Here is an 18,739-nt window from a genome sequence, read left to right as displayed (position 1 = left end):
TATGTAATCAACTTCTGCTTCATGAAAAACCATCAATTACATATTCTGTCTGTATAAATTTATCTTTTCAGGGTATTTCACACAAATGGAATAATGTATGCATTGCTTTGTGACTAGGTTTATCCACTTAGCAGAATGCTTCTAAGATTCATCTATATCATAGAATATATGATCTTGTTTCTTGTTGTGGTTTAAGAGCACTTACACACACACACACACACACACACACACACACACACACACACACACATGAATGATATTTGTTTAGCCATCCACCAAGCCACAGTTACACTGTTTGTCTGCGTGTTTTGGTTTCATTAGTAATACTATGAACATCCCTGGGAGCCTTGTAGGGTGGAAGGCTTTCTTAGAAGTGCTGCGTGATACTTTTTGCCTTTTAGGAAGTACCAAGCTGTTTTCAAAGTGTCTGCATAAGTGCCTACCATCAATTTATGAGGATAATGGTTCTGCCAAGTCCTCCAAGACAGCCCTACTTGTAACTCTAATTCAAGGTGAATCTCTTCTAGACAGTACGTAGTTGGGGCTCGGATTTCAAAAATATGATCTAACAATCTCTGCTCTTTGAATGAAGCATTTTTTTAAAAGGTTCATTTATTTTTATTTTATGCATGTGGGTGTTTTACCAGTGTACTCGCTAGTTTTGTATGTCAACTTGACACAAGCTTGAGTTATCACAGAGAAAGGAGTCTCAGTTGAGGAAATGCCTCCAGGAGATGCAGTTGTAAGGCATTTTCTCAACCAGTGATCAAGGGAGGAGGGCCCCGCCCATTGTGGGTGGTGTCATTCCTGGGCTGGTAGTTCTGGGTTCTATAAGAGAGCAAGCTGAGCAAGCTAGGGGAAGCAAGCCAGTAAATAACATTTTCTGATGGCCTCTGCATCAGCTCCTGCTTCCTGACCTGCTTGAGTTCCAGTCCTGACTTCCTCTGGTGATGAACGGCAACGTGGAAGTGTAAGCTGAGTAAACCCTTTCCTCCCCAACTTGTGTCTTGGTCATGATGCTTGTGCAGGAATAGGAACCCTGACTAAGACAACCAGTGAGTATGTATATATGCACCACATTCATGCCTGCTGTCCATAAAGGCCAGGAGAGGGTGTCAGGTTTCCTGACACTATAGTTACAGGTGATTGTGAGCCACCACATGGGTGCTAGAAATAGAACCAGGGTCCTTTGTAAGAGCAGCCAGTGCTCCCAACCTCTGAGCCATTTCCCTACCTCTTTCTCTTAGGGTTTTACTGCTGTGAAGAGACACCGTGACCAAGGCAACTCTCATAAGGACAACATTTAAGTGGGGCTGGCTTACTGGTTCAGCAGTTCAGTCCATTATCATCAAGGCAGGAGCATGGCAGGGTCTAGGTGAGCATGATGTAGGAAGAGCTGAGAGTTCTACATTTTGTTCTGAAGGTTGCTAGTGGAAGACTAGCTTCCACGGAGCGAGGACGAGGGTCTTAAAACCCACACCCACAATGACACGCCTACTCCAACAAGGCCACACCTCCTAATAGTGCCACTCCCTGGACCAAGCATATCCAAACTGTTTTAGAGGACGGTTTAGTCCATTCACGTTTAATATAATTACTGACACTAGAAACACATCTCTCAGGATTTATTTGGGAATGTCTTTATTTCTCTGACATATTTGAGGGACAATTTTGCTCCATATTAAGTCTCTGATAAGCATGTTTTTTTCCTACAGTATGTGGAATGTGGCCTTCTCTTGCTGCCTCTAGCCTCCAGGTTTTTGTTTTGTTTTGAGGTTTGCTGTTTTTCACGAATTGCGTTAATTTTTCCTCCATGTGTGCTAAATCTTTTTTTGTTTTGATGCTTCTAATATTTTCCTTGTCTTTCATCAGCTTGATTATAATGTGTTCAGGTAAGGTTCTGTTTTTGTTTGTTCTTAAGGCTTATTGAATATTAATGTCCTTTATAAAATTTGGGAGTTTCATCCATTATTTATTCAAATATTTTTCTATCCCTGGCTCCTCCTCTTCTAAGACTGTTTTTTAATACATGTTGATATGCATGATGTCTCACAGGTCTCTGTGGTGCTGGTCACATTTTTTTTCAACTAATTTTTTTCTCTGTATTAAATGGTGATTTTTCTCTCTTACAGTTCACTTCCTCTGTCATCTAAAACCTGTTGAGTCCCTCTAAAGAAATCTCGTTTCCGTTATACCTTTCAATCTGGACATTGGTTATTTTCCAATCCTCTGACTGACTTCTGGATTTGTTACACCTCTCCTGTGCTTGGCATAGTTTTAGCCCCATCCCTGAGCATTGTGAAAGAAATGCTTTGCAGTGTTCTGGCCTCGCTCCCACAGCTGAAGCCTTTTCTTTTCCTGCATACGGGCCACAATTTGCTTTTCTAAATGTCCATACTTTCTGGTTGAATACTGTGCTGCTTGTTAGATAATGTATGATAGTGACTCTGGCTCTACCTTCCCCATGTCTCGTTATTGTAGGTGGTTTTTTTTGTTTGTTTTTGTTTTTGTTTTTTTTTTTTGCTTGTTCAGTGATCTTCCTGGAGCAAGCATAAAGTCTGTCTCTCATAACAGGCATAGATGCTGACGTCTTTACTAACATCTATATCCTCATTCTTCATGCATGTGTGACTTGGCACCTGGCAAGGACCAGTCATAAGCTGTTGTTATGAGCCAGAAATCCTCGTTTGTCTCTGCTTCTGCATGGCTGGAGAGGGCATTTGAACCTAAGGCAGTTTTCATGTCTTGGTTTGTCCTTTCCTCTGGTTCTTCTGTGTGCAAACAGGCTCCCCTGGCCAGGGATGTGTGGGTATGTGTGAGTCTGTTTCACCTCTTCTGTGTGTCCCTTGATGTAGCAGGCATAGAGTGTGAGATATACAGAGGGAGGGCTAGGGCGCTCACAATGCTCTCTTACCTCTAGAACTACGTAGGTCATCAGCAAGATCACGGTGCACAGCTTGCTCCAGTGAGGCCTATAAACTCAAAACAGTAGAACTACTGACCTCCCCTGTGCACTTATGACCAAGATGGCCGCAGGGGATTAACAATGTCCCAAACAGAGGGAGTGACTTCTAGAAGCAGCAAGCCTGATGTCTATAGCTCCCCACAGCCTGCTCTGGCTTAATCGTCACACTGAGAGAGAGCTGAGAGGATGGAATGGGGGCAGAACACCATGATTTACTCTGTCCCTACCAGGAACAAATACCTCTGGTTTCTTGTCTGCCTTTAGTCAGTCCATCTCTGAAAGCATGGACACAAAGATTTTGGATAGTGTTTTCCAAGCTCTCTGCTTGTTTTGGAGACGGTCAGCTTCCTTCCTCTCTCATGCTGAAGATCTGAACCAGTCTCTCCATTCTTCTGAATGCAAAACTATTATACTACTATACTAATGCACAGACAGAGGGGGTGACATCACCACTGGACAAGCCCATTTCCACAGAAAGCAACAGCATCTGAAAACACAGACGGCTGAAGCGGGAGCTCTGATAGCCACTTCGTTAGATTGAATCCCATTCCTCCAGAGCAGCTCCTAAGCCCCTGCATCTTGACTCCTTTGGACATGAGGGAAAAGTAAGGTGCAGGAGAAGAGTGCTCACGTCAAAGCACCTGTTACCATGGTGCTTCCCACAGTGGTTCACACTGCCGCCTTTCTGCTTCAGACCTTCATAGCTACCCACCTCTCTCTCATACTTCAGCCATGTCACTGCAAGCTATTCTTGTCACACGAAAGCTATTCTTGTGGCAGTCCTTGTCCTGAAGGCCCTCAGAAGTGTCTCCACCTGGCCTCTACCTGGTCACTTTTCCTCTACCACCTCACTGGACAGGCTGGGTCCTCTTGAGAAAGTCAACTAAGCTCTGGGCAGCCTCAGAGATGCAGGGAAGAGATAAACGACTTCCTGACACACGTTAATCTAGTCTGAGGGCTGGACATGCCTTGGAGAATGTTTGATCAAAATCTCTCATTTCCAGATAGGTAATTAGGCTCAGGGAGTTCAGGTGCCAACTCACTGTCACCTTCTAAGAATGTGATGATGTCGTACCGATAAAACAGGTTAAAGGTCTCAGAAATTATCATCTGTAAGAATGCCCAGGCGTGTGTCACTAAAAATGGTTTCCTTAAAACTCTGCTTTCTATAACCCAGACGACAAGTCTGTGCACACAGATGCCTGAGGCAGACCTTCCTGCCCCTAAAGCCCCTCTCTCTTTCTTACCTTAGCAAAGAAGATCCAGGCCGCACACTGCCCTGGGGCCAGAACGCTTCTCAGTTTTACTGTACTGAGCATGAGAAAGAATCCCAACACTCCACTGAAAAGAGAAAACACCCTTTGGTTAGTGAGGCTATCTGCCTTCCGCCACAGCCAGTGAGCTCCTCCTCTTACACCCCGCCATGGAGACAGGGTCTCGGTCACATGCTGGCCTGGAGCTCTAAATCCTCCCACCCCCTCTCCAGGGAGCTGCGATTACAGGTAGAGGCCATCACTCTCAGCTGGCCAAGGTCTAATTTCTAAGTATTACACAACTTCCACCACATCTGTGTTTTCTCGGACCCCTGGATAAAAGCAGCAGTTCAGAAACCAGAACTTCTATTTTTCCAAAGAAGAGATGAGAGAGGTTCCTAACTCTGGCTAAGTCTTGAAAGAAAAATATGCAGATGGGCACTGTTATGTTTCAACATCAGTACTGCTCCAAAAGCTTGGGCACTGAGACTCGGTGGAGGATGCAAAACCATGTTGGTTGTCCGATGAGGTCCCTGATTTTGGTTTAGTCCCTTCACGGTTTCATCGTTTGAAGGCATTATTGAGAAACAATGGGAACACCAGGAGGGGGAAGCTGGTTAGAAAAAATGTTCCCTGGGCACACCTCAGAAGCACTATTGCCCCAGTGCATCCTGGGTACACCTCAGAAGCACTATTGCCCCAGTGCATCCTGGGAACACCTCAGCAGCATGATTGCCCCAGTGCATCCTGGGTACACCTCAGAAGCATGATTGCCCCAGCCCCTTCTATCTTGCCTCTGTTTCATGAGACAGATACGACTTCCGCTGTGTACTACCACTGTTAAAGAATTAATGTGCCTTACCAATGAGAAACTGCTCACTTAAGAGATTAATAGGGGGAAATCTTAAAAAAAAAAAAAGTCTCAAGGAAGAGACAGCCTCAATTAGAAGTCTTTACTAACTTATGGGTCCCAGCCCCAGGTTATACACTGAACAATTTAAAAACAGATAGGAGACTACCTATCTGGCCACTTGGGCAGATAGAAGATAGTGCTAGAATTATCTCTTAAGCACAGCAGTACTTATAAGTACGGTACAAATAAGTACAGCTTGTTTCTTAAGCTGGTCAGCCAGTACTGGTGAGCAAACAGTCCATCCCACATGCTAAACTCTGCTTACCTCTACTAAGTCTGGGTAGCTACAACTTATCTTTGTGGTGTTTGGGGACAGCACGCCAAAAATTCTACTTCCTTTACTGTCTGTTCTATTGGAGTTCCTCCTACCTCACAGGCCCCAAGTAAGGGAACCAGACAACCTTGGGAGACACAGAACAGGAACAAAAGAGTCTTTGATATTTCACTTGTTTTTCTTAGACACCTGTCACAGCACTGAAGTCTACAGCAGTCACCAGTGAGTCAGAGTGGGGAGTTCTAGGGTCCACGTCTTTGAGGGAAGGATTGGGGAGTCAGGCAGTCAGTACTCTGAGATACCTCTTGGTGGCTAAGAACCAACATCACAGGGTGTTTGTCCAGTCTCCCAAAGCTTGTCCTTGTCTTTTGCCCTGTCCTCTCCACCTCCAGCTAAGAGGCATGAGCGAAGCCTGTCCCTTGGCACAGAAGCAGGCAGGATGAGCTGGTTTCCGTGGCTTAGAGACAGCCTTCCCTCCCACTGCCTGACTCGTTAGTGCATAAATAATTCCTTTTTTATGGTGTACCATAATTTAATTATTTCCTATTGCATGACTTATTTTAGCTGGGCCATTTGTCCTGGTTCAGAAATTAGCAGGCTTTTCGAGTGTACAGCACCTTACCCAGATTCTCGTGTCATTACCTTGTCGCACATTTAGATCGTTTCTAACTCTGCTCTGAAGGTTAGTGTGAACTCAGCCTCCCATTTAAACATTCATCACCTAAGCTCCACGGAAAGGCAGCTCTTTTTTTTTAACTATCTCATCTTTATCTTCCTCCTTTCGGCTCATCCACCCCTTGATATGGAGAATACCCCCTGAAAATGAGGGAGAATCCCTGAAGTGAAGGATCCTGGGAGAAAGAGAGATCTGTTTCATGAGTCTCTGGATTATGGCTATCTCCCATGACCCCCTGAGTTTCCCAGGACCTCCTGAAGAGAACACTCCTAGTCTGAGATATGGCAACGGAGGAACCATTAAAACAATGTGAGGGAATTTTACACATTTTTTAAAAAGGTTAGCTTTGTACTGAAGCCAGGAGGGTAAAATAATACACAGAGTTAAGGCAATTCCAGCAAAGATCAATTGCTCTTTAAAATAAAAGGGGCTGACCCGACATGTTGAGTTAGGAGAAAGCTGTTGATTACAGAGGGCCAGAAAAATAGCCAGAATGTGTCCGCACAACGCCAACACCAGGGAGCCATGAAGGTGCTGTTCTGCTCCAAATAACCAAACTGGTATTGACCACGCCCCAGAGCATGCTTGCCCATACCACCAGACCATCCTACCCGAGAGATGCCTGAGCAGCACGGGTCACAATGTGAAAGCTCGGCTGGTGGACAAGTGAGCAGGCCAGGCTAGACAGACTGACAGGAGCTGGGAGAGCGGACAGGAACATTGCTGGGGCTCTTCTGAGGGTGATACAGGAACTGTTCCAAGGCTCAAATGCAGAATGTCTATAATAATGCCCCCATTGCTCCAACGCCCCCGCGGAACATGATATACCCACTCCAGAAGCAGCGGTTGGCTTTTCTGATTCCTTCCTGGGTTTGTCTGTTTGTTTATTATTTCTCCTCCATGTGTCCATGTGCACCTTGGCATTGGAGTTACAGAGGGTAGGAGCTTCCAAGTGGTACTGGGAATCAAACCTGGTCCTTGGTGACACATACTATTAGTTGCTGAGCCAACTCTCCAGCCCGTACACATCAATTTTTTATCTATTTACAAAGACGGCTCCATGGATACCATTTTCTATGTGGGAACAACAGTCTAGCTTTTATAGTTGTGAGGATTTCGGTTTCATTTTGCTTTGTGACTAATGACAATGGCACTTAACTATGCACAGGCAGTATTCTAAGTACACACTTGCATTGATTATACTGTAAGGCAAGTATAGTGATTATTGCTAGGTGAGTAAAAACAAGTTAAAAACTTGCTTAAGATTTCTAGATAGAAGCGGGAGTCCACATTAATAGTTTTCAGACTTTTCTTATAGCTGCCCTGAGCAGGTACTAATAATGACAACATTTCCTGTGCCAGGCAGGACGCTTAGGAGTTCACAAAGACAGAGCCCCGTGTTGGTATGTTCTATGTTATAGTTGGGGGTTGGGGGAGGGGAGGAACACCTTGGAAGAATTTGAATAATCTGCCCAGTGGCCACACAGCTAGCCACCACTAGTCCTGGATGGCCCACACAACCATCTTCCATGGCAAGATACAAGCTTAAGACTGCCTCCAAGTCTTCCTACCTCCCACCACTCAAGACTTTATCTAGATGTGGTGGGGCGGGGTGTATGCTCATCTGATTGGTCTCCACCCGAGTCCTTCTAAAAGCTCTATACTCATGGCCACCTTGGTGTCTAGGCGTCTATATGCCCCTTTCTACCGTGCGCTTCTGAGACTTGGAGTTCCACAGAAGGTTTTGCAGTTGCCTTTGCAAGAAGGAAACCAAGCTGAGAGGACACAAAGTCTCTCAAACTGAGTCAACCTCATTAGTGTTGTACATGGAAGCTCTGTGTGAGGGCTGGGAAGGAGAGAAGGCAGGCAACGTGCAGCTCCTCAGCGAGCTTGAAAACTATGATCCTGGGTGAGGCGTTGCGACAGGACAGGCTCTGCGGGACTTAACTTGGCACTGAGCAGCTGTGAGTGTTCAGTGATGACTTGCTGGTGACAGAAGATGCACCCCTATTTGCTTCTGCACCCACTCGATTTACCCTAATTACCAGGCTCCGTAGAGACGAAGCCACAGCTAACAGCACAGAGAATATACGTAACTTGGCTCAAGATTACCTGGCACAGCAGCTGCCGTAGAAGCTGTAGAAATACAGGAATGGAAAGTCCAGGGCACGGAAGAGGTCACCTAAGGAGTACAGGAAAGGTGATGAGGTGGTCCACACAGCTCCCTCAGGTCCCCCAACCCAGACTCAATGTCTCCTGCACAGTACATTCAGCCCTCCGGCTGCCATGTTCTGTTGTCTCCTACTAAGAACGATGTGAAATGTGGTGGTTTATCTCTTACACCCTGTACCAACTCTGAGAGGGTCTATTATCCACACTCCAACTGATGCCCAGAGAAGAGACGCGGCTAAAACTGTGTAAAACTGTGGGGCTACCATGTGCACCCAGGTCAACCCAGACCCTAGATCTTCCCTTTAGTGGCCAGCAGTCACACAGGGACAGTGTCAGAGGGAAGGTCCCTCTAAAGATGCTTTTCCTCCTTTTGTTTAATTACTGCACAAACAGCACAGGGCCCAGGGCAATCGTGACCGATCGGTTCAGTTTACAGCCCAAAGGGTACATTTGTTTCTCGTGAAGTAAGTTCATTCTTTTAGTTCCATTTTTAGTACAAGAGGAAATAATCACACATATTGGCTGTTTCTCTCTGGAATTTGAACTTGGTTACAAACAAGAAGTCAGGAGATTAAAAAAGCAGAAACCCTTCCAAAAATGACTCAAGGAAAGGAATTAAGCATTTCAACAGTAGACAGCTTAATCCTTCCAAATCTGGAGTTTCTGCAGGAGCCTGGCTCTCCAGAGGACTGGGCTCTGGTCAGGGTCTGTTTTGCATAGCCTGGGGGACTGGGCTGATGTTCCTAATTATTCCCCGCTGAAGAGCTTGCAGTAAGAGCTATTTCCTTCACTACACACAGCTACGAGTCAAGATTTCACAGACACTCAGAGGGCACACGCAGTAATCTGGGTTCCATCAGCAGAAACATGCGTGCGGCCATGCGCATTCACACACAGGCACACATGCGTGCATTTCAGAACAAGACTCAGGGGACTGCTACACTTCTATATAAAGCCTCCTATGTGAACTCAAATGGTTCAACTACCTATTAGTTCCAATTCTATACCTCTGACCATTTGGATGTCTTAACAGTGGAGAGATCTTCATTTATGCACATGTATGTATAATAAAGAGGTCTGAGGGATTTAGTTGTTAGCGCAGCCCGTCAAAGGTCAAGGACTCGTTTTTGGGTCAGCACTCCACGGAATGTCTTCCACCTTCCAATAGAACCTGTATTAGGAGTGTCTCAGCCCTCCAGCTACCACATCCTGAAGAATACTCTACTGCCTCCTGCTAAGAATAAAGAATAAAGCGGCCTGTTTTGTGCAGAGCCTTGTGTGAAATGTGACTGTCTCTTACACTTATCTCTGTAGTAACTCCGAGAGGTTCTATTACCCTGACTCCATCTGAAGCCCAGAGAAGAAACACAGCTAAAACTTTCTAATTGTTTAACTGTGGGACCAGAATGTGCACCCAGGTCAGCCCACACCTTAGATCTTCCTTCAGGGGGCAGCATCCACACAACGGACAGTGTCAGAGGAAAGGAGCCTGCCTTTACCTGCCAGTTTCAGAACGAGTGAATAATGTACCAGGCACATAAAAGAACACCGAGGTCTTTTTCTGAAGAGGAGTGACAACCAAGACAACCCTGGCACTATGGAGTGCGAGAGGGGCTGAGGCCCTGCTCAGCCATGGGTGGACATCCGTGGAGAATCTGTGCTGTCTCTTCTGCAGCTGCTGCTTCTTGGCCTTTGCCCAATCTCCCTCCCTGTGTGTGAGGAACTGCAGTGCAGTTAGGGAGATAATGAGGAATGGCGGAGAGGGCTAACAGTTAAATCCAGGACCTTGAGAGCTCCTGGATGTACCCATTTTGCCATAAATGCTCCCTCTGGGTAAGCTGGCGAGGGTGCATGGGTAATATTTATAGCCTAGCCCAGGCTTGGGAAGTCTAAAGAACAAGAAGAATGGCCTGGGACAGACAGGGAGAGGGGGGAAATAAAGAAAAATATACAGCCATAAGGAACTTGCGATCTAGATGATAACCACTATCCAGACCACAGGAGCTCTCGTGAGTTACAGGGAAGGCAAGGAGCAAAAACACAAGATACAATAGTGTGCCTTTATCCTCAGGTCATTCTAAAACCATCTACCCAATGTCTGCTCACCTGGACACCTGGCCTGCCCCACCACCTACAACTATCAAATCCCGTGAGAGCAGGATTCCCATCTCACTCGTCCCTGTGGCCATAAGGACGCCGTACCAAGCAATACCGAAAGACGGGGGTCTGAAAGCCTGGGTACCCCTTGAGAGGCCAGACACGTTCTAGATTTGACTCTGCGACCCTAAATTTCTAGCTGACTCTAAGTGTGTCCTTTGGTGCCCTCGACATGTCACTCAAGAAAGCAAACATTTTTGTTGTATTAATATATTACATTCTGATCATAGTTTTCCCTCCTTCGGACTCTACAAGTCTATATAGCTGTTTTATCTGCTGAACTTTAGAATTAGCTGCAAACGACCATTAGACAATGTGGTAGTTTAAGGAAAATGGCCCCAAGACTCTTAAGGAGTGGCGGTTGGGAAGTGTGGTCTTGTTGGAGCTTGTGGTCACTTGTGGTTACTTGGAACTTGTTCGAGTGCCCCGTGGCACTCTCTAACTACTCGGAGGTAGAAATCTCAGCTCTCTTTCCAGCACCATGTCTGCCTGCATGCCATGATACAGACTCGGCTTCTGAACTGTAAGCCAGCCCCAACTAAACGTTTTCCTCTATAAGAGTTGCGGTGGCCATGGAGTCCCTCTGCAGCAATAAAACCGTGATATGGAAAACACCAGGATCCATTTAAAGCTAATGTAATGGACTCCCAAGAGGTCTTGTACATTCTGATTGTGATATTTACTGCTAATCATCAAATTCATAGAACCTGGAATTATCTGGGCAATGGCTCTCCGGCATGCCTGTAGGAGATTCTTAGTTATACTGAGGAGGGAAGGACCCACCCACTGTGGGCGGCACCATTCCCTGGCTGGGAAAGAATAAATAGAGGGATGAACTGAGCTGCAACAGACATTCATTGCTCTTTTCCCCCGACTACAGATGGGATGTGGCTATCTCCCATCACTTTGGCTTCTGCACAATGGACAAGACCCTTCAATTGTAAGCCAGACACACTCTTCCTCCCTTAAGTTGCTTTTGTCAGAGGGCTTTGTCACAGCAACAGGAAAGGAAACTAAGACACTGAACTCCTGTCACTGTTCATACCATAGGCCTTACTGCCTTGGTGATCTGCTCTAAGAAATAAACATAAAGCACTCAACTATTCCTGAGTGACTTCGAAGCGATGGGCTGCTACTTGTGGCTGTATAGGTTGGTTCCTGTACACTTCTGAGGATTATGTACAACTCATACAGACTCAGCTCAATGGAAAACTTCATCGCTGCTAAGCTTTGACATCTGTGGAATTCCCCAAATCAGAGACAGGAGAAGCAGACATTCTTAAGGCATCTTGATACACAATTCGTAAGAGCTCTAAGAAAGTGAGAAACAAGACCTTTGTGACCACACAGAACACTTTTATAAAACAAATAAAGCTTGCAGCTAAGGAGATGACTCAGTCAGTAATGGGCTTGCCACACAAGTACCCTTCTCATAAAACCCAGGAGCATGGCAGGTTTGTAATCCTAGGACTGGAGAAGAGAGGCAGGCGACCCTTTAAGGTTTGCTACCTGCTAGCTGGCCTGGCTGAACTGTCAAATCCAGATAAAAGTGAGAGATCCTGTCTCAAAAGAGCAATGTGGATGATGTCCTGAGAAATGACACTCAGTCTGCCTGTCCTTTATTCACACACTCACACGTGTGTACATTCCCACGCATATTAACATGTATTAATATGCATGCATACATGCACACACACACACAAAAGAAAAAAAAAGGCACCTTCACATTACACAACACACAAGGCTGGCAGTGTGGCTTACAACGTCGCTGCTCAGGAATTAGATCATGAACTTGCTTCTAGTACACACAGAAGAATCCAGCTCCTTCTGGATTGCTGCCAACGGACATATCCATTCATCACTCCACACCTACCCTTGCCAGGGCTTTAGAGCTCAGACATCTAGGATTCTGGACACTGAAGTTTGCAGGCATTCATTTCCTAGGGAGCCTCAGCTGTCTACAGCAAGGGAAGTCGAGGCTATCCCTGCTGTTGATGTAAGAGGTGCAGCCAAACATTAGCTCTGCCAAAATCCTTCTCGTGAATGAAATTTCCCGTACCAATCCTCTTCAATGACATCACTTTGGTTAATGTGAAGTCACAGACAGGACTCCTCTTGTATAACAAGCTTGCAGCACATGCTTATACACACATGAACAAACAAACACGTGAACAAACACACGCGCGCGCGCACACACACAATATCAATTCTAGGAATTGAACCCAGAGCTCGCACATGCTACCCAAGTCTCTAAGTCTCTACCACTAAGTGACACACCCTATCCCCTACAAACATAATTTAAAGAATTACTCTCTGTTCTACTAAATCAAGGACGTGAAAGGATGAAAGATTCTTCGCTAACGACACGCATATATGTGTCCACCTTACACTGCATAGTTGAGCTGCAATTGTCAGGACGCCATAGAGAGAAACGCATCAGAAACTTCTGGTGTCGTGCTGCAATTTGTTCCAAGGACTCGGGCTGATTGCACGCAGGTGCTGAGGCAAGAGTCACGCTGAGGCAGGGCACATGGAGGACACGTGATGTCCAGAGAGCATAAACAGGACTCCACAGAGTGACAGAGAGAAGGCTTGGCTTTCAGATACAGCTAGCTGTGCAAAGCTTGTGTCTTCACTGATCTTCGCTTCTCTAACAGAGGAACAGCCGAGAATTTCTCCTGGTGTTCCTCCAGGTCCCTCCTACTGACTGAAGCCGAGACTGAGGTCTGGCTGTCTCTGCTAGGTCTTGTCACCCCTACTGCTAACCCGACTCTACCAAACTGTACTGCTGGTGTATCCGTGAGGTGTTTGCGAGTAGATCACACTGCCACTGCCTGCTGACCCGTGAACTGAACTGCTGATTTCCAGACAACACAGATGAGAGTTGCTCCAAAGAACCTTTCTAAACAGGTCCACTTCCCCCGTTTCCTTTCTTTTCCACTATCTCTGGTGGTTGGTGGGTTACAAGGAAGATTAAAGTGTTTAAAAAAATCATTAAAAATAAGGTTTGAAAAAATTAAAGTTACAATCATCGCTGTCTAATTGTAGAATATCAGCATTTCTTAGGGAAAAAAAAACCTGATGCTCATTTAAGAGAATTCTTCTGTGTGAGCCATTCTATACTCTCAGGCTGCTGACGCACACAGGAGTAACACATCCAAGGTACTGTCATATGGACTTTCAAACTTAAATGCAGTAATACAAGTCAAAAAGGGGGTGATCAATGGCCAAAACAGATAAGCTATTATTACCAGCATATCTATATTTGAAAGCTGGAGGATAAAAAACCAAAACAAAAGCAGCTTCAGTAGGCGAGCCACAGAAATGTCTGAGAAATGTACTCACTCAAACGCTCAGGACACGCCACAGTAATGAACAGGGCCCCAGGAAAGCAGAGACTAAAGAGACTAAGTCGATGACCTCAACTCTAGGTTCTCCTGCTGCACACCAGCTCTGCGTCCTCTTGGTCATGGGATTTAACCCTCTGAGCTCCAGCTCCCTCCCTTGCAAATTTTGGTAGCTCCTGGGATAACTGTTAAGATGCCTTCCAACTACAGATTTAAAATTATAATCGCTTAGCTGCAGGACAGGCTCACTGGATTGATATTCATTCAATCTATCTATCTATCTATCTATCTATCTATCTATCTATCTATCTATCCATCCATCCATCCATCCATCCATCCATCCATCCATCCATCCATCCATCCATCCATCCACCAAATCCACTGGGACTACTTCAGGAAGTAAATACAGGTAGCCAGGGGAACCTGCAAGTGGACGTTTCCACTTAAAAGGCAGGGGTGCACATTAAAGATCTGTGAGGCCAAAAGCACGTGAAGAGTCATGACGGCAACACAGACAACAGAAAACATTTAATGCTGACACATCTGTAGGTGTGTTGTGCTTTCTATATGTGACGACGGGAAAGACATTCAGCAGTGTCCTAGTTAGAGTTACCATTGCTGAGACAAAACACTGTGACCGAAAGCAAGTCCCTCAAAACTCATATTCAAGGTTAGTCTACCTTGTGATGTAAAAAGGCATAAAACCAACCAACCACAACAACAACAGAAAAGAGGTGGCGAAGCAGGGACTTTGGGGAGATGAATTAGGATTTAAAAAGGTAAAAAAAAAAAAAAAAAAGGGGGTTGGGGATTTAGCTCAGTGGTTAGAGCGCTTGCCTAGGAAGCGCAAGGCCCTGGGTTCGGTCCCCAGCTCCGAAAAAAAAAGGATTTAAAAAGGTAAGGGGGTGGTACATTACCCACCCACAATTTAATACTTGTAGGTTTATTTTCTTTCTTTCTTTTTCTTGTTTTTCTTCCCCTCTGCCCAAGACAGGATGTCTCTGTGTTTCCTTGGCTGACCTAGAACTCACTCTGTAGATCAGGCTGGCCTCGAACTCACAGAGACCCACCTGCCTCTGCCTCCTGAATGCTGGGAATTAAAGATGTGTGTACCACCAACACTGGTATCCTCTATTCCACATGATAGAGACCAGACGAAGTGCACATGCAAACTCCTTTTCTCCCCATGTGCCACTGTGGCTGACCTTTGAGACTCTGCCTGTGCCACTGACTTGTCAGAAATGAAGCTATTTTTAATGTGATAGATATTTAAGGCCTGGGGGATATCTCAGTGCATGGTGCATAAGCATGAGGACCCAAGCTTGATTCCCAGAACCCACCAAAAAAGACTAGACACAATGGTGTCTAATTCTAATTCCAGACCTAGAGAGGCAGACAGGATGGTCCTTGGGGCTTTCTGGTGAGCCAGCCTGGCCTAACTGACAACCCTGGGCCACAGACAGTGCCTATCTTAGAAAACAAGGTAAAGCTTGTCTGTCCCCTGGCCTCCACCTCCACACAGAAGCATGCCCGTATAGATACAGAAACATAAAGCACAATGCACACCTAATGCAAGACTCTACCTTGAGGAGTGGCTGCTTCCTGAGCTTCTGCATTTGCTCCTCTTGCCAGCATGGCTGCACCACGTAAATCTCTCTCAGCCTTTCACTGTTACTTACCTCCTTACTTAGGCCACTGACTGCTGGCAAAGCCTAGTTTAGTGAGCTGCTAGGACCCAGGCTCCTACCCTAAAAACCCTAGTAACCAACTAAGAAAGTCTCACTGGAAGTGGTCCTGCGACCATGGGCCACAACTAAGAAATAAAATAAGTCTCTTTTCAAAAAAAAATAATTCAGTCAGTCCGCAGTTTTGCGTTATTAGGAACAGAAAACAGACTAATAGGACTTCAAACCTTTCAAAGTAAAAAACAGACAAAGCTGCACGACAGAGCACGTTAGGGAAATTCCTAAATCGGGATAACAATGTTAGAGCAACTGAGGCAGCAACAAAGTAAAGGGAATTTGAGAACCGATTTTTACTCCAGCACTAAAATGATTAAGTAGTACATAAAAGAAATTATGTTAAAATGATGTCATCAAGGGTTGGGGATTTAGCTCAGTGGTAGAGAGCTTGCCTAGCAAGCGCAAGGCCCTGGGTTCGGTCCCCAGCTCTGAAAAAAAGAAAAAAAAAAAGATGTCATCAAGGCTAACGGGATGACTTCGAGGTAAGCACTTGCAACCAAGTCTGACTACCCACGCTTGACACTCAGAACCTGTGTCAGAATCAACTGCTGCTGAACACTGTTCCCTGACATCCACATGTCTGTGTGTGTCTGTCTGTCTGTCTGTCTCTCTTTTGTGTCTCTCTCTGTCTCTGTCTCTGTCTCTGTCTCTCTCTCTCTCACACACACACACACACACACACACACACACACACACATACCACGCTGCAGTTTTATTCAACCATAAAGGAAAACATTATGTCAAATGAACAGCATTAGAGCTCTTCATATTAAGCAAAACAAGTCAGACTCAGAAAGACAATTGTCACTTTTTTTCTCATATGCTGATTCTAGGCTTCTGTCTTGGGGTTTTACTGTTGTGAACAGACACCATGACCAAGGCAACTCTCATAAGGACAACATTTCATTGGGGCTGGCTTACAGGTTTGGAGGTTCAGTCCATTATCATCAAGGTAGGAGCATGGTAGCATCCAGAAAAACATGGTGCAGGAGGAGCTGAGAGTTCTACGTCTTCATCTGAAGGCTGCTAGGAGAAGACTGACTTCCAGGCAGCTGGGATGAGGGTCTTAAAGCCTACACCCACAGTAACACCTACTCCCATCAAGGCCACACTTTTTCCAACAGGGCCAAGCATATTCAAACTACCATAGCTTCAAAACATACAGAGTTACACATATGACATGAGAGTGTGAGGGAGACTATCGGGGGCAGAGGGATGAGGAGACTGAGGGGGTGTTACAGAGAGGACAAGGGACGGCAGGACTGAGGTAAAGTACAATGATAGAGATGTGGGAAAGTGTCATTAGAGAGCCTATTATTCTGTAGGCTAATTAAAAAGTTCAAAGTTCAAAATATAATAAAACAACAGGGATAAGAATAAATTCATGGGGCTGGTGAGATGGCTCAGAGGTTAAGAGCACTGGCTGGCCTTCCACAGGTCCTGAGTTCAATTCCCAGAACCTACATGGTGGCTCACAACCATCTAAAGGGGGATCCGATGCCCTCTTCTGGCATGGGCACATTCTGCAGAGCTGGGATCAACCCAGGGGCTGTCCATGCTAGGCAAGTGTTCTACCACTGAGCCACATTCCCCGCCCACCAATTGGGCTAAATGTAGTTGCAAATCAGTAGAATATTCACATCCTCCAGTCTCTTACAGAACGCCTTCAGAGCTCTAAGGAGGTTCAGACTCCTGGTTTTGAACAAGGATTAGAAATAAGCAAGAGAGTGGCTTACCTGTAGGGTGAGACGCAAATGCCAGGAGTACCATGCTGAGAAACAAAACAAGCAAAACACAGCAGAACAGTTAGAAAAGCTTTCTTGAGCACACACCCAACACCTAAAAATGCATTTAAAAATACACATTTCCACCCAATTTTACTAGTTAACGTTACCTGAAAGAAAGCTGACTACCCAAGCTGGTCTTTCTGCTTAAACCCAGATCCCGAATGATTGGGAATGGCTTATGACTTAGCAAGAGGGCTGTGTTGGTTTGAATAGGTTTGTCATCCATAAACTCATGTGTTTAAATGCTTGGCTACAGGGACTAACACTATTAGGAAATGTGGCCTTGTTGGAGTAGGTGGGCCTTGTATGAGGGGGTGTGTCCCTGTGGGGTGGGCTTTGAGGTCACCTAGGCTTAGGCTCTGCCCAGTGTGGAATTCTAGCCTCTCCTGGCTGGCTGCCGGCAGAAGACAATGTCTTCCTGGCTGCTTTTGGACCAAGATGTAGAACTCTCATTTCCTCCAGCACCATGTCTGCCTGCATGCTGCCGTGCTTCCCACCATGATGATAACGGACTGAACTTCTGAAACTGTAAGTCGGCCCCAATTAAACATCTGCCTTTATAAGAGTTGCCTTGGTCATGGTGTCACATACATGGTTCACAGCAAGAAAACCTTAACTAAGGCAGGGGCTCATGCCTGGGACAAGTTTCATGTCTCTCCTTCATTTATTACTTTCCTTGGCCCTGGCTGGCCCTATTATACTGTTCATTTAATGTATAATGATTATTTGAAAGCTAAACAATGCAAGTTCCAAAGTTCAAGTAGGTTGCAAGCTAAAAGCTAACGGCTGGATGGGAGCTAAGGATATTTTTGTCATTAGATGAGCTGTGTAAAAAGTAGTTAAATTTCCAACTGACTCCCTCACAAATTTACCCATCTTCCCAACACATAGCCAAAGACTGCCTGAGCCAACGCTCACTAGATGCCAAGTGGTGAGGAATGTGAAGGAGTGTTCCTCTGATGTGGCCATACTCCATCTTGGCACTACATCCTTCCCTCTGGAGCCCCTCCATCTCCCTGCACTCCTAGTGCTCCCTGAGCCCAGCTGCAAAGGGCTGAACTCCCACCTTCTGCAGCTTCTAGCAGAACTCCATGTCATCCAGCAACAGATCTAATTACAGGGTAGGAATAAGTAGTGCTAAGCTCAGGAGTTGGGTTTGCAGGTACGGGAAGGCCTGCTCGGGCTCTAACAAGGCTGTAGGACAGAACAGCCCAGCAACCTGACTCACATCACAATCCCCAAGGATAGCATCTGGGCATTTCTGATTTTCCAAAATCAAGTTGAACCTAGGGTTTCATGATGCTAGTCATTCTAATGAGCCGTATTTTAAGCCCTGCCTTGTGCTTTTGATTTTTTAAAACTGGGATTTCTTAGAACAGTGGAGATAGGGAGAGAAAAGTCTTATGAAAAAGGGGAGGAGTTTAAGCCCTATGTCCCATTATTCAAGAATCTG

The 18,739-nt window shown here is 45.6% G+C and overlaps 1 protein-coding gene across 1 annotated transcript in view; it reads right to left on the bottom strand.

Annotated features, from left to right (window-relative positions):
* Tmem241 (transmembrane protein 241) overlaps window positions 1-18,739 on the bottom strand; it is a 108,091-nt gene that overhangs the window by 34,655 nt on the left and 54,697 nt on the right. Inside the window, exons 11-13 of the mRNA XM_032886111.1 lie at window positions 17,236-17,270; window positions 8,194-8,263; window positions 4,213-4,306 (exon numbers count right to left, since the gene is read on the bottom strand). Of these exons, the coding sequence (XP_032742002.1) occupies window positions 4,213-4,306; window positions 8,194-8,263; window positions 17,236-17,270 (199 nt within the window). The remainder of the gene's footprint in view (window positions 1-4,212; window positions 4,307-8,193; window positions 8,264-17,235; window positions 17,271-18,739) is intronic.

Source organism: Rattus rattus, chromosome 15 (genome assembly GCF_011064425.1).
Source record: "Rattus rattus isolate New Zealand chromosome 15, Rrattus_CSIRO_v1, whole genome shotgun sequence".
NCBI classification, from domain to species: Eukaryota; Metazoa; Chordata; class Mammalia; order Rodentia; family Muridae; genus Rattus; species Rattus rattus.
Note: the sequence above shows the minus strand (reverse complement) of the source record. Positions and strands in the feature narration are given on the sequence as shown.